At 40.2% G+C, this 14861-nt stretch overlaps 1 protein-coding gene across 2 annotated transcripts; it reads left to right on the top strand.

Annotated features, from left to right (window-relative positions):
• The first annotated feature begins 5457 nt into the window (after window positions 1-5457).
• Window positions 5458-10633, top strand: yju2b (YJU2 splicing factor homolog B). 2 transcript variants are annotated; one of them, XM_067414873.1, is made up of 10 exons: window positions 5458-5562; window positions 6023-6067; window positions 6459-6512; window positions 7222-7304; window positions 7395-7450; window positions 7676-7736; window positions 7834-7976; window positions 9061-9233; window positions 9752-9890; window positions 10109-10633. In XM_067414873.1, the coding sequence occupies exons 2-10, from the start codon at window positions 6065-6067 to the stop codon at window positions 10522-10524; spliced, it is 1128 nt and encodes a 375-aa protein (XP_067270974.1). In that variant the 5' UTR covers window positions 5458-5562; window positions 6023-6064; the 3' UTR covers window positions 10525-10633. The 2 variants fall into 2 exon arrangements, with proteins under 2 accessions (XP_067270974.1, XP_067270975.1); XM_067414874.1 differs by lacking the exon at window positions 5458-5562 and adding an exon at window positions 5612-5865.
• Window positions 10634-14861: the final 4228 nt, after the last annotated feature.

The raw sequence follows: 14861 nt of genomic DNA, 5'->3' as shown, positions 1-14861 counted from the left end.
GCTTCCACTATTAAATCCCTTTTCAATAATATGGTCAAATCATGACATGAGCTGGTTTCTATTCTATATTGGGTTTGCAATTGTAACATGCATGTCTTGATCTGGCCATTTTTTCATTGTGTTTTGGACCTTGTCTTCCTTGACCCATTTTCTCAGTTGTTAGATTAGCAATCCCTACCAGTTGTTCATTAATCATTTAGTTAATCATCTCAAAAGTTCCATTTGCGTCACATGTGTTCTCACCCATTCTCTGTTCATCCTCGTTTGAGATAGTGTTTATTCATTGTTGTTCTTCAAGTTTACTATTAAAACTCTAGTTCATTCTCCTTTGCCGTGTGCTTTGTAAACTCAACCATTCCGTGACAGATGGATGAACCAATACCGATTAGCATGGACTCACCTGCTGTACTACTGCTATGCCTGGAGCAGGAGCAGAAAAGCCTTGAGGCCCACACCTGCAGATTCCTCTATCTGTCGAGCCTTACGGACTATCCAGATCGCTCCCTGTGCGCTTTTTACATGGCCAGCTTGAATGAGCACACAAGGGCTCGCCTGTCCGGTGTGGGTCCATGGGGATCTTTTGCCGAGTTTGTTGAGAGGGTGCTGGTGTGTAATGATTCTCCGTTCACCATCTGTCCCTCAGAGGAAGAACACAAAAGCCCGGTTTCGACTCCAGCACCTCCAGAGACCAGCCCGCCACCATCCACGAGCGACCGCATGGAAATGCTAGTACCCGCCACAGAAAATGGAGACCGGCCTGCTGAGATGGACAAGCCTAAACCAGAGAAGGGGATGGAAGGAGTCATCGCCCCGGGGTCCGAACTGCAAACAGTGTCTGACCAGGTGCGTGAGCCAGCAACATTGTGTGTCGCAGAGGGAGTTCTTATGGAGCTTGGGGGCTGGTAGGACCGCCCTGCCCACTACCCCACCGCTGTACTCCTTAAATTAATTAAAAGACTTGTTTGAGGATGACTGGTTTAAAAAGGTGATACCTTATGACTCTGTATCTCAAGCGAACCCTGAATCTCCAGCGTCCCCGTTATTTGAGTGCCACCTGTATCTCCAGAATGCCTGCCCAGCCTCCCTCTCCCACCTCCTCAAACAGGCAGTTCCTCAGCCCTGCCTTCGCTGGGGTCCTTCAGCCCCTCTGCATCTCCCACATGCTGCAAGGACCTGCCTAATATCTTCTGGCCACCAGCTCTATCCAGCCCAGAGGATCCCCTAGCTCCACCTTCAGCCACTGTGCCCACTGTTCCACCTCAGCCTTGGTTCCACCTTGGATGGTCGTTGCTGCGGCTCCACCTCTGTCTCCAGGACTATTGGCCTCGTGTGGGCTCATCAGCCTGTCATCTCCACCCGGGTGGTGGCATCTTCATCTGTTATCCCCAGGGTGTTGCCTTCCATTGACTTAACCAACTTAACCATTCCGTAACAGCAATATTTTCACTTTCACCAAGGACCTATTTTTTAAAATTTTATTTCTAGCATGTCAAAATCCCAAATTTGAGGGGGGGATACAGACATTGTCTATGTATAAAAGTAGATATTTATCAGGCTAATTTTATGTAAAAATAATAATTAGTCTTGCGCACCCAGACCTTCAAACTGATGGCAGATGCTCTGGACTCCAGCGTTCATTGGCCAAAGGATTGCCCAAGAGGTCGTCAGGCTGACATCTAAAGCAACCAGTCACAGTTTATTTTGTTCAATGTTTGGGGGGCGTGAAAATGTAAATTCAATGTCCCAACAATAAAAGACCTGTGTTAAACCAGTAATTTCCACTATAAGTGGAATCCTATTTTAAAGAGTCTATGCCCTGGACTTCACAAGCTTTTATAATGCAGTGTTTAGTTGATCCTGGTCACTCATTGTCACAGTTATAAACACTGCTGTGTTCTTCTTCCATGAGGGGGTGTTACTTCAGGACTGCTTTATCTCCTGTGGAACATTAAAAAACACGTCAAACGTGTCTCCCAGAAATCCTGTAGAGTTCAACCATTCAGACGATGACTTCAAAATGTAGGGATAGGGTTAGCTAATTTCACATTTTGTGGGCCTTATGCATCAGACTTTGAACCAACAGTCCAAGGGCGTGACGTGGTATGAGGTTTAGAGCCTGTACACACGGAGAAGAGTTTAGGTGTATATGCAAAAAAAAAAAAAAATATCATATCAGTATTTCGTCCAGACGGATCCGGCATTTTGGGAGCCTGAAACCCAGAGGAGATAAATCTGAAAATGACACCCTTGCATTTTCATCTATACTGTAAATCTGTATATTTTGAGAAATGACGGTGGCTTTGGGTAGGGAGTGAACATTTCAGTGCACTAGAAGGATTCTGTGATTGAGACAGCCCTTAAAATAGCAGAATCTTTGATCAGTGCCCTAACTACTGAACTAGGAAGCTGATTGAGATGCACCGATGTCATCACCCCACATCTTGCACACTTCTTCTTCTCGGTTTTTAATGTATCTCTGTGGCAGAATTACAGTGCCACATACTGGTCTGGCATGTATATTACATCGTTTTGAGTCCGTTTCAGTGGTTTTGTGTGTAGTGTACGCAGATATTTCTTGAGATGAGGGGGAAAAAGATTGGAAAGGGAAAGCTCTGGCTTTGTTTGGATGTGGCCTTAGACTATAAGACTGAAAAAAAAAGAAGAAGCTGGATTTGTGCACCAAATGGAAGTACAGTGGGGGACACGGCAACCCTTCTGGCATGTAAACTCTTCTGGCATGTCCTGTAAAACCCTCTAAGGAATTCAAGGCCGTCTGAGAATCTCATATCAAAGTCACAGAGTGGAAAAACAGTCTATCTCACACACTGTAAAACACACAGTGACATGGAAGGGAGGTGTGGACCCACGGAAAAGAGCTTTGTCTGTCTGGTACAAATCACAAGAGCTCACCTATGCATGCACTCGTGGATTTAGTCTTCAGAAAGTGCATAGTCTCAGCATTCCTTCTGATTAGATAATTCTTAGGGCAAAACAACACATTATTGAGTTGCAATAGTTCTACCTGATCTAATGTGGTCTGTAAATTATTATTTTAAATAATAATACAATTAAACTGTGAAATTTGTATTTTTTTTTAGATTCTTACTGTTTACAATTAGTGAATTATGGATAAAGTACGCTATACTCCTGTCTTTTGTGCTTTATTGTTTAATAACTTGTGACAGATGCCACAGATACAGTATGAAATATGGAACATAATTATGTTCGAATAATCATCACATAATATTGAAAAGGTTTATGATTGATTATGATACTCAGTTTAATGATATAGTTTAAAAAATGTAATAATTGTTTGGTCATGCATTTTTATATTTTAAGATCATAACCTGGCAAAAGTAATGTTTAATTTAATTTAACAACAAATATGCCTAACTTTAATTTAAAAAAAGCAATGCTCTATTGATGCCAGAGCAATAGTTGATTTTATATTATAGTTAATTTTATATGTTAATACGTCTAAATAATATAATAAAACATGTCACAGTAAAAATTCATAATATATACACAATTTTAAAATAATTAAATTGTTGTACAAATGAAAAGTGTAAATGCTGAAAACAGACTGAAATACAAAACCAATTCCAAAACAGTTGGGACACTGTACAAATTGTGAATAAAAACTATGCAATGATGAATGAAGTTTAAAAATTTTAAATTTCATGGCATCAACACATCTCAAAAAAGTTGAGACAAGGCCATATTTACCACTGTGTGGCATCTCTTCTTTTTATAACAGTCTGCAAACATCTGGGGACTGAGGAGACAAGTTGCTCAAGTTTAGGAATAGGAATGTTGTCCCATTCTTGTCTAATACAGGCTTCTAGTTGCTCAACTGTCTTAGGTCTTCTTTGTTGCATCTTCCTCTTTATGATGCGCCAAATGTTTTCTATGGGTGAAATATCTGGACGGCAGATGTTTTCCGGCCTTGACCCTTACGCACAGATTGTTCCAGATTCTCTGAATCTTTGGATGATATTATGCACTGAAGATGATGATAACTTCAAACTCTTTGCAATTATTCTCTGAGAAACTCCTTTCTGATATTGCACCACTATTTTTCACCGCAGCATTGGGGGAATTGGTGATCCTCTGCCCAGCTTGACTTCTGAGAAATACTGTCACTCTGAGAGGCATGTTGCCAATTGCCTAATAAGTTGCAAATTGTTCCTCTAGCTGTTCCTTATATGTACATTTAACTTTTCCGACCTCTTATTGCTACCTCTCCCAACTTTTTTAGAATGTGTAGCTCTCATGAAATCCAAAATGAGCCAATATTTGTCATGCCATTTCAAAATGTCTCACTTTCAACATTTGATATGCTATCTATATTCTAATGTGAATAAAATATAGGTTTCTGAGATTTATTTTTTATTCACAATCTGTACAGTGTCCCAACTTTTTTGGAATCGTGTTTGTATTTGAGAGAAGGGTAAAAAGAAGACTAAATATCTTAATGTGAAAAAAAGGAAATAATAAAAAATAAAATCAAGTTTTAATAAAAATCAACACGTTGATTCGTAATACAAGATTATTTTTTTATCATCATAAAATCATTAATTTTTTCATACTTATAATAATTGTAAAAAATCATACCAGCAACAAATGTTCTCATGTGCCTGTTGATTTGCAGACGAACACCTGGATCCCAAGAGCCCAAGCTAAATGCGTGTAAAGAGAATAAAATGTGTCTCTATGATCAGGTGTATAGTGTGTTAGGTCAGGGTCATTTCTCAGGGATGTTTAAGGTATGGATGACCTAACCGAAGTTGTTTTGCATTCCATCTCCGTTGGGTCTCCCGGCCGGCCCATATAGGGCTCGTCTGCTCCGGGCAGGAATGCAAGAGCAGCGTTCCAGTGTTAGGAAGCATTCTGTGGGAATTACTGGGGAATCTCAAACTCGCCAGGCAAGGGCTGATGCTGTAAATCTGACCAGCGCACAAGAAGCTTCTGCCTCCTCCATCAATTCTTATCCACTCACACCTCTCATCCCTCAGTCACACTGGACCAGCACTCACCTCTATATGTGTATATTCACTATTCATCACAAAATCCAAATGGTTTTAGTTTTTTCAAAATGGTTTTTGTCTCATCTCATGTATGTTTCCATGTTTATATTGGAAAAACCCTTACATATCCAAGTTTTTCTGACCACCTGGCTACACATGCCCAGAAGACAAACTCCAGAGATGTTCCACTACTGGCGGGAAAATGCCCACCTGCAAGTGAAATCCCAACTGGCAACCATGTCACGGTTATTCCGAGTGAATGTGAGCCAGCAGACGACAGGGTGTTATTTACGCCTCACTACAGATTTTTCCATCTCAGAGGGTTTCCCAATCGTTCTGATATCTTATTTAGACCTTGTATTTTATACATTTAATAACGTTTTAACAGATTTTAAGTTACCTGTCCTGAGATGGTCCTGAGCGTCGGTATGTGGCATGTCCTCCGCTCAACAGATGGCGCTGTTGGAACTCTCAGTTCTAGCGTGACATGTCCTGACGTCGACGAGGAAACGCTGTTTACGCAGACGGTTGTTTGGTCAGTATTTTAACGCACGTATCTTAATTATCTTTATAATGTTTGTGGGTTTCTGTGCGTATTAGTACTGTAAATAGCATACAGTTTAGGCAGTGGTTGTTATTTGCTGTTATTCGGCTGGTTTTGGTTATTTTAAGACACCGTGTATCAGCTGACACCTACAATTAATTTGCGTTTTTTTTTTGTAATTATAACATGTTCTCATTTTTTTTTTTTTTTTACTGACAATTGAATTAGTTCTGTCAAAGTACTGCGTTACCACAGTGACAGTATTACCACGGTAGTTACTGTGATATACATAAGGTGCAGAGTCATGTCCAAAACTGTATTACCAAAACCATAGTATTTTTTCAGCGTTTAGGGGATAACTTAACGTTACATGTAATGTATAGGAATGTTATACGTAATATTTATTATTTGTAATAATGAAAAATTTTCTCTACCATGTTTTTTTCTGCAGTTGTATTCTGCAAACATCTGGAGCTGATCCTAAACCAGAAAAATGGTATGGACCATATATATATATATATATATATATATATATATATATATATATATATATATATATATATATATATATATATATATATATATAATTAGCGTTTATTATTTTATTTTGTTTATTTAGTTAATGTTTTTGTCCTTTTGCTATGTGTTTTTTTCCCATTTCTGTTAATTTTCTACAAGATTTAATGAGTTTTTATTTCAGGTTTATTTTTTTTAATGATTCTGGCCTTTAACCTAAACTTTTAACTTTATCTTTTTCATTTAATATTTATATTATATTTTATTTCAGCTTTATTTGAATTACTAAACTAGTTGTAGTTAGCGATAACAAAAAGTAAAAGAAAGAAAGAAAAAGAAGGGATTGTTTTAATGCTTGTTCTCTGTTTTAGGGTGAACGTAAAGGAGTGAACAAGTACTACCCTCCGGATTTCGATCCAGCCAAGGTGAGAACACATTTCTCTAGGTTTTGTCTTTCAAGACTCTGTGACAGCTTGCAATGTGACGGCAGGTGCAACACATGTGTTTTTTGCTAGTTTCTGCCCAACACGTGCCCATCGCTGGTCTAAAAACAAGGTCTGTTCAGGCGCATTGTTGGCACGTTGCTATTTTGAGGAACTGATAACCACCATTGACCAACAAAAACCTGGTCTAATTTCCATGGTGCTATATTTTTTGTGTTATTTAAAGGGCCCGTTAGTAATATGCGCTTATAGGTGGGTGGGCAACGTACACAGGGACTTATTATAGGGATGCGCAGCAGCACACAAACATTTGTATATATTAAAAATAAAAGTATTTATCTCTGGAGAAGCATCTTTCCGCTCGCAAATTCCACCAAGTAAATAGCGAATCTGCCATAGTGCAAGCGCACCTGGCTTTTAAAGGGAACAGGAGATGAGACTCTGATTGGTTTATTGCACATTACATCCAAAACACACCCATGACTCAATAAGAGACTAGGTACAACCCCTTTGGACCATGCGCCTGATGCACAGACCTTTTTTTCTGTCGTTAAAACAACAAAAGTAGACTCGGACACGTCCTAAGTGCACCTGCACCATACGCTTGACTATGCGCTGAGAGAGCTAAAATAGGGCCCTGCATATAAAAAAATATTTTGCCTTAAATTTATATCTCATGATCTCATAACAGCATGGCTCCATCAACGGCTACTGGAAAACTCACCCGCTGCGGGAGAGGGCCAGGAAACTGTCTCAGGGCATCCTTATCATCCGGTAATACACATTTTCAGTATATGGTATCAATGTCACATGTTTTTATTTATTTATTCACATCTGATGACGGTCTATGATTTGTGTTTTCAGATTTGAGATGCCTTATAATATTTGGTGTGATGGCTGCAAGAATCATATCGGCATGGGTATGACTTTTAAGTTGTGCATAACACTGTACTACTCATACTATTTCTGCAGGATGTAAATACGTTTGTCAATTGGATTCATGGACCTACTTTTGTATCCCACAATGCAATACTCTCCAACTTGATTTTCTGTTTCTAGTGTGATGAATTATCCAGTATTCAATACTCTATTCTGAACACAGCCATTATGTCTAACAGGATGTCTGATCTGTTTTGTCTTTAAAGGGGTTCGATACAATGCAGAGAAGTCGAAAGTAGGAACTTACTACACAACTCCAATATACAGGTGATGTATCGTCTGATCTCTTACTTTTCAGTTTCATGCTGCAGTTCGTATGGCACAAGGCAGCATGTCGTAACCTGTAGGTTTGTGTGTACCGCAGGTTCAGGATGAAGTGCCATTTGTGTGTGAACTACATAGAGATGCAGACAGACCCGGCCACCTGTGATTATGTCATTGTGAGTGGAGCCCAAAGGAAGGAAGAAAGATGGGACATGGCTGAGAATGAGCAGATACTCACTACTGGTGTGAACCTTGCGTTTTATATTATTATTATAGAATAGTAATGAGCCAAGACTTTTTATACTCTAATTGCCTCATTTAGAGGGGACCTATTATGCAAAATTCAGTTCGCTTTCATAAGGTGTTTGAACACAGATGTGTGTAAACAACCAGTCTATAATGGTAAAAATCCACCCACTCATTTTTTATGTAATTCCCATAAATCCTAAACAGTTTCTCCAAATGAGTGGTTCCACAATTTCTCTCTACTCTTATGTAAGCCCCGCCCATGATTGGTGAAGATCTGCCCTATTTGCATAGATCCTGTCCTGTGTGAGCCACAGCAGTCCACCATTTCTGTTAGAAGCTGGAGATATACAATGTCTGCGGAAAAAAAAAATTACAAATGTTCTGTAATTGGTGTTCCAACGAAACACAAGAGTCTCCATAGACTTCCGGCATCTGAGCTACCGAGGACACCTTGGTTAAATTCCATTAATGAAGTAAAGTGCTGAAGAAAGTCGTAAACGACAAGTTATATATTTTCACAAATCATTTTACATAAACGGGGTCCGTTCACTGCTGGATTTGCACAAAAGTTGTTTCTGAAAGATGCTAGTCAATGAGTTTAATCAACTCCACAACAACTACGTAAATCTATCCAATAGCCATTCAGAAATGTCCAGTTGCATTCTAAAAGTTGTAGCTTCTTCCCGAGTCTTTCCATCAGAGTCTGACTACGCTTCGAACATGTAATCCTGAACACCTCTACTAGCCATTTCAGTTATTTTGGCTGTGTGACATTATCCAGTTTGTTGTTGCTGGAGTATCCAAAGCTATTTATCTATTTATCTATTTATCTATCTATCTATCTATCTATCTATCTATCTATCTATCTATCTATCTATCTATCTATCTATCTGTCTATCTATCTATCTATCTATCTATCTGTCTGTCTGTCTGTCTGTCTGTCTGTCTGTCTGTCTGTCTGTCTGTCTGTCTGTCTGTCTGTCCACCCATATATTCAATATTTTAATATTTATAATATAAAGAAAACGGCATTTAAGTCACAAGAAATGCAGGCTCAGTGCGCTGTTTTCCCCTATAGAGCACAGTGAGAAAGAGAAGCTGGAGACGGATGCCATGTATAAATTAGATCATGGAGGAAAGGATAAGGAAAAGCTCCGTGCCGCCATCCCGTCTCTCAACGAGCTTCAAGATCACCAGTCGGGGTGGAAAGATGATTTTCAGCTAAACAGCACCCTCCGCAGGAAGTTCAGGGTGGGTTACATCAGGGGTTTTGAAACTTTATGATGCCAAAGACCCCCAAATATGATGAACCATTTATGAGGGACCCCCTTCCTAAAATCCATCTATATATATTTATGTATGGAAAAAACATTTGAAGTGATAGATAAATAGTAGGCTAAGTGTGGCATAATAAATACAATATATTGTTTCCAAAACTTAAGTTGGCTAGAATTAATGTTGTATGGTTTATACAGTATGGCTTATTAAGTTTCTATAGTGAGAAAAACTAAAGATACAAAGCAAACGTATACAATTCTGGAAAGTTTGTATAACGGCAAGAAAGGAGAGAAACATTTATAACGGAAACAGAATGTTTAGTAGACTTTATCCATTTTTGCTTTCTTTTTATTATCTGAAATTTTCTAGGGACCCCTTAGAACCTTCCCCGGACCCCAGTTTGAAAACCCCTAGGTTACATATTGTCCATTGCATCAGATATGCATTTGCCATGAAAGATTTGTATGTCAACCTGTGGTTTGCAAATGCAGACTGAGAAGAAAGTGATTGCCGAGGAGGTGGAAAAAGACAATGCAGTGCGATTGAGGACTGGCCTGTCAATCCCTTTATTACCAGAGAGAGAAGAAGATAAGAAGCTAGCCTCACTACTCACCCTTCAGAGTCCAGACTGTGAGTCCGACCTATCCAATTGCTTTCATGTATTTATTTCTCACGTAAAAAATCTATGCATTTATTTAATTTTGTGTGTAATTTAATTACATTTTATTTGCTTTTCTTAAATAAATACAAATTAAAACTCTTTTTCTTCATCTTTTAATACATATGATTGAAAAATCTATAAATATATTGGTAAATTGACAATCTGAATCAATCTTTTTCTTCTCCAGCATATGATGACAGACAGCAGTCGAAAAGGCAACAGATATCGTCTCGTTCCTGGTTCAGTACGCCTTCTTCAACAGCAGGGGGAGCTGCTGGGAGCCTTTTGCAAAAGTTAGGCCAACAGGGTCGAGGAGCAGCCGTGGCTAAAGCACTGAGCTCTACTATACCCAGTTCGCACGTTCTGGTACGCAGGAAGTCTGAAAATGGCAAGACTGAAAACAGCGAAAATTCGTCATCTCCTGACCCTAACCCAGCAGCTGCGGACACAAACCCAAGGGACTCATCTTCTTTCACAAACAATGTGAATGCAATCAAGGACACAAACACTCACAGCTGCACTACATCAGAGGAGGACAACGGCATTGCTGGAAAGTCTCTGGTTGCAGATTACAGTGACTCTGACTCGGGCAGTGAGGTCTGATATAGACCCAAAGATGAAATTATAACACAGCTGTGATTCCTACATGCATCAGTCATCTTATGGTCAATTAGTCATTATTTACCAAAAAATAAACTCAAATACTGCAGCATTCAAGCCTTGAGAATTGATCATAGTTTGATTTGCTTATTACAAACACAGTAACAAACCACACACTTTACTAGAATTTTAGCTACTATTTTATGAATTTGAATATACACATTTTTTTGTTTTATACCTTAGCTTTCAGTCACGTGACTGTCGCGGAGCCTTGGAGGGCAAAACTGCCATATAACTTCTTTGACCTGCAGCATAAGCCTATCAAATTTCCTTATTAAAACAAAAATATGTGAAATGGATGCACATTTTGGGTAATTATGATCCTGGCACATGCTGCAGCATTTCAACCACTAAAAAATTGGACTTTTTTAAAACGCTTAAAGTGAAATATACTACAGGGTGAGGTGCACCAATAAGGATTCAATTAAGCAAAGTTTAATGCTAATATAGGATTTGTTTATGTAGGTTTTATTTTAAATCACGTTGTTGCGCACAAGATTACGCAGTAAAACCGTTATTGAGCTGATCAAGCAGCAGACGGTGAACCGATGACAAGCTAAAGAATCTGCATTAGTGCAACCCACACTTAAAATGCCTTAATTTACTATAACAGTCATACAAATAATGACATGTTAATAATGACAGTCATATTAATAATGACTGTAATTTCAGTTTACAGCTTTTTGATGACCCATACTGTGAACAAGTTAGAAGATGTGTGCAGATGTGTGAAGCCAAAAATGTGTGCGGCAAAAATGACGTCATTGCAACAGCGCTCGCGGCTCTGCATCCGAAGATGCGCGACTTTTAGCCGAATCTGCCTCAGCTGACTGCGTGCCCAGCTAATTTTAGGTTATAAGAACGTTTCCCTAACGTTCCAATTGAGAGTCACTTCTTCAGCATTTTACCGTTTCATTTGAGAAAACCTACCTTCATGTCACACACACACACACACACACACACACACACACAAACTAAGAGGTATACATGGCAACCCGTCAAAATAAAAGTTCGGTTTAACATGAGTATTCTGTCCTCTGCATGCGTGTATGTTGGGCATGCATATACAGATAGCTAAACATTTTGAAGTGATGAAGATGCCTCAATGACCACACAGATGAAGAAGTAAATTTGTGTCTTTACTTGACTTTGTTGAGTGCAATCATGTTGTTTCTCTCATCTCTGTTACATTATTTTTTGTGAAACTGAAAAAGAAATACAAATATGCTTACTTAAATATAAATAAACAATACAATGACTCATTAATACAATGTTTACATTACCATCGGTAAATTACAGTAGTCATTACGTGATCGCGTGGCGATCTTTTGAAATGTCTGAATAACGCACGTGGAACCGATAACATGCTTCTAATATATACATCATAACAAGATATAGACCCAAAATACATAAATTAAGAATAATAAATGAAACTTACAAGCAAAGCTTCTCCAAGGCGTTAAACAACAACAACAGAAAACAGCTGAAAGACGCAGGCGATCTCTCTGATGTGCAGAACGGCTGATATGGCTGCAGAGTTTTCCGTGATTGTCTCTATGCAGCATAACAAATAAAGTTTTTTCAAAGGGAGGTAGTTTAAATAAACCTTTGTAAAACAGCGCCATCTAGCGGAGAGGAATTAACATTCGACAAGACGTAATACTCCCCGTCTGGTATTAGGCATAATACCACTCTTGAATTTCCGACAAGTGGATATGTGGTCACAGGGGTAACTTAACACATTAGCAAAATAACCTCTGTAATAGGCCTTAAGAATGTCTTAGCAATACCACTCTTAGTGACTTTCAGTTCCAGTTTTCTGACTTTCCCGTCTGAGCCAGAAATAGCCTTGGTGACCAGAGCCATTGGCCATTCGTTCCTTTTTACCTGATCATCTTTCATGGGGCGGCAGTGGTTCAGTGGTTCATGTAGGTTGTCTACAAACCGGAAGGTTGGTGGTTCGATCCCCGGTTCCACTTGACCAAGTGTCGAGGTGTCCATGAGCAAGACACCAAACCCCAAACTGCTCCCGACGAGCTGGATGGCGCCTTGCATGGCAGACACCACCGTCGGCGTATGAATGAGTGTATGGATGGGTGAATGTGAGGCAACATGTAAAGCGCTTTGGATGGCCATAGGGTCTGTTGAAAGCGCTATATAAATGCAGTCCATTTACCATTTACCATTCATGAGGACCAGGTCTCCTTCTTTGATATTAGGCTTGTTGTCTTGCCATTTCTTGCGAGCCTGAAGGGAAGCAAGGTATTCTTTCCTCCACCTGCCCCAGAATATGCTGGCGAGATATTGCACTCTTTTCCACTGTTTCCGATATAGGTCGGCACCCTCAAAGGGTCCTGGGGGTGCGTATGGAGTACACACCTTTTGGGTGAGGATCATTGCTGGAGTGAGGAGAAGAGGCAACTCAGGGTCAGTTGAAATGGATAAAAGAGGTCTTGCATTGATAATGGCACACACTTCAGCCATTAGAGTTGACAGCATTTCATGAGTCAGATGTGAAGAGCTGATTTGAGGAAGCATGGAGTCCAGGATCCGTCTTGAAAGTCCAATCATCCTCTCCCATGCTCCTCCCATGTGAGACGAATGTGGCGGGTTAAAGATCCATTTGCAACCTTCTTCACTGAGGTATTTTGCCACGCCTGAATCTTTGGCTGAGACAGCAAGCATATTCAGCTCTTTGCATGCTCCTGTGAAATTGGTGCCACAGTTGGATCGTATGATCTTTGCCGGACCTCGTATGGAGAAGAAACGGCGAAGTGCATTAATAAAACTTGATGTATCCATTGACTCTATCAATTCGATATGGATGGCTCGCACGGATAGACATGTGAATATTACTGCCCATCTTTTACTGTTGGCCTGACCCCCACGGGTACGACTTGCTGATACATTCCAAGGGCCAAACACGTCTAAGCCGACGTTAGTAAAGGGTGGCTCTGTGCTGATGCGGTCAGGAGGGAGGTCTGCCATTTTTTGCTTAGCCGTTTTACCTCTCTGTTTGCGGCAAGTGATGCACTTGTGGAGGATGCCATTGATGTGTCTTTTTGCACCAACTATCCAGAATCCTCCAGAGCGGATAGCTCCTTCTGTGAAGATTCGACCTTGATGACTTACTTTCTCGTGGTAATAATTTATTAGAAGGGTTGCTATGTAACTATGGCCGGGAATGATGAAAGGGTGTTTCTCTCCGCTGTGGAGTGTGGACTGTTCTAGTCTGCCTCCAATTCTTAAGAGTCCATCCTCCAAGACAGGGTTCAGCTTCTTGAGGGAACTCCGCTTAGGAATGTCTTTTTCATACTCCAAACAACTGACTTCTGTTTTATAAGCCTCCCTTTGTGCACACCTGATGATGATCCTTTCAGCTCGAGTCAGTAACTCTGATTTGTATGAAAGCTTGCAGTGGTGCCAGCCGCAACATGAAGTTTCTTTGTTTCTGAAAGACTGAGTGATGTGAATAAGAGAAGATATGGCACTTCTTAAAGATCTCCATGATGAAAATCTTTCAAAGCAGTGAGAACCAAAGCTAGAATCGGGGTTTAAGCAGGTGGTGGCATGTGTTCGCACTTCCACGTCTGTATCTGGATCGATAAGGTTATGGGGCGCTTCCTTTACAGGAATGGATGCAGAGTGCTGCAAAAACGAAGGACCAGTAAGCCAGTTGGTTTCATTTAGACGGGAAGCAGGAACGGGTCTAGTAGCAACATCTGCAGGGTTTTGTGAGGTTGGAATGTACAGCCACTGTTCTGGGTAAGTGAATTTCCTAATCCTTAGGACTCTGTTGCTGACATACACATAGAAGCGTCGTGTCTCGTTACAGATATACCCCAGTACGACTTTGCTGTCTGTGTAAAACTGTAAGGTGTCGGGTTTGATGTCTAGTTCTTGGACGATTTGTTCTGCTATTTCAACTGCAAGGACGGCTGCACACAATTCAAGCCTGGGAACTGTATGACCAGTCTGTGGGGCTAGCTTGGCTTTTCCCATAATGAATCCAACATGACCCATTCCATCATGATCTGTTACCTTCAAGTATGCAACAGCAGATATAGTCTGGAGGGATGCGTCTGAGAAGACGTGAATCTCCTTTCTTACTGCGTTGGAAATCGATGTTGGATTGTAGGTTCTGGGAATTTTGAGCTGCTCTAAGTCTTGCAATGAGTTTTTCCAGATGTTCCATTCCACTTCCTTTTCGGCTGTGAGGGGGGCATCCCAATCTGAATTCCCAATTGAAAGTTCACGGAGTAACAGTTTCCCTTGTATGG

Source organism: Pseudorasbora parva, chromosome 14 (genome assembly GCF_024679245.1).
Source record: "Pseudorasbora parva isolate DD20220531a chromosome 14, ASM2467924v1, whole genome shotgun sequence".
Taxonomy (NCBI): Eukaryota; Metazoa; Chordata; class Actinopteri; order Cypriniformes; family Gobionidae; genus Pseudorasbora; species Pseudorasbora parva.
Note: the sequence above shows the minus strand (reverse complement) of the source record. Positions and strands in the feature narration are given on the sequence as shown.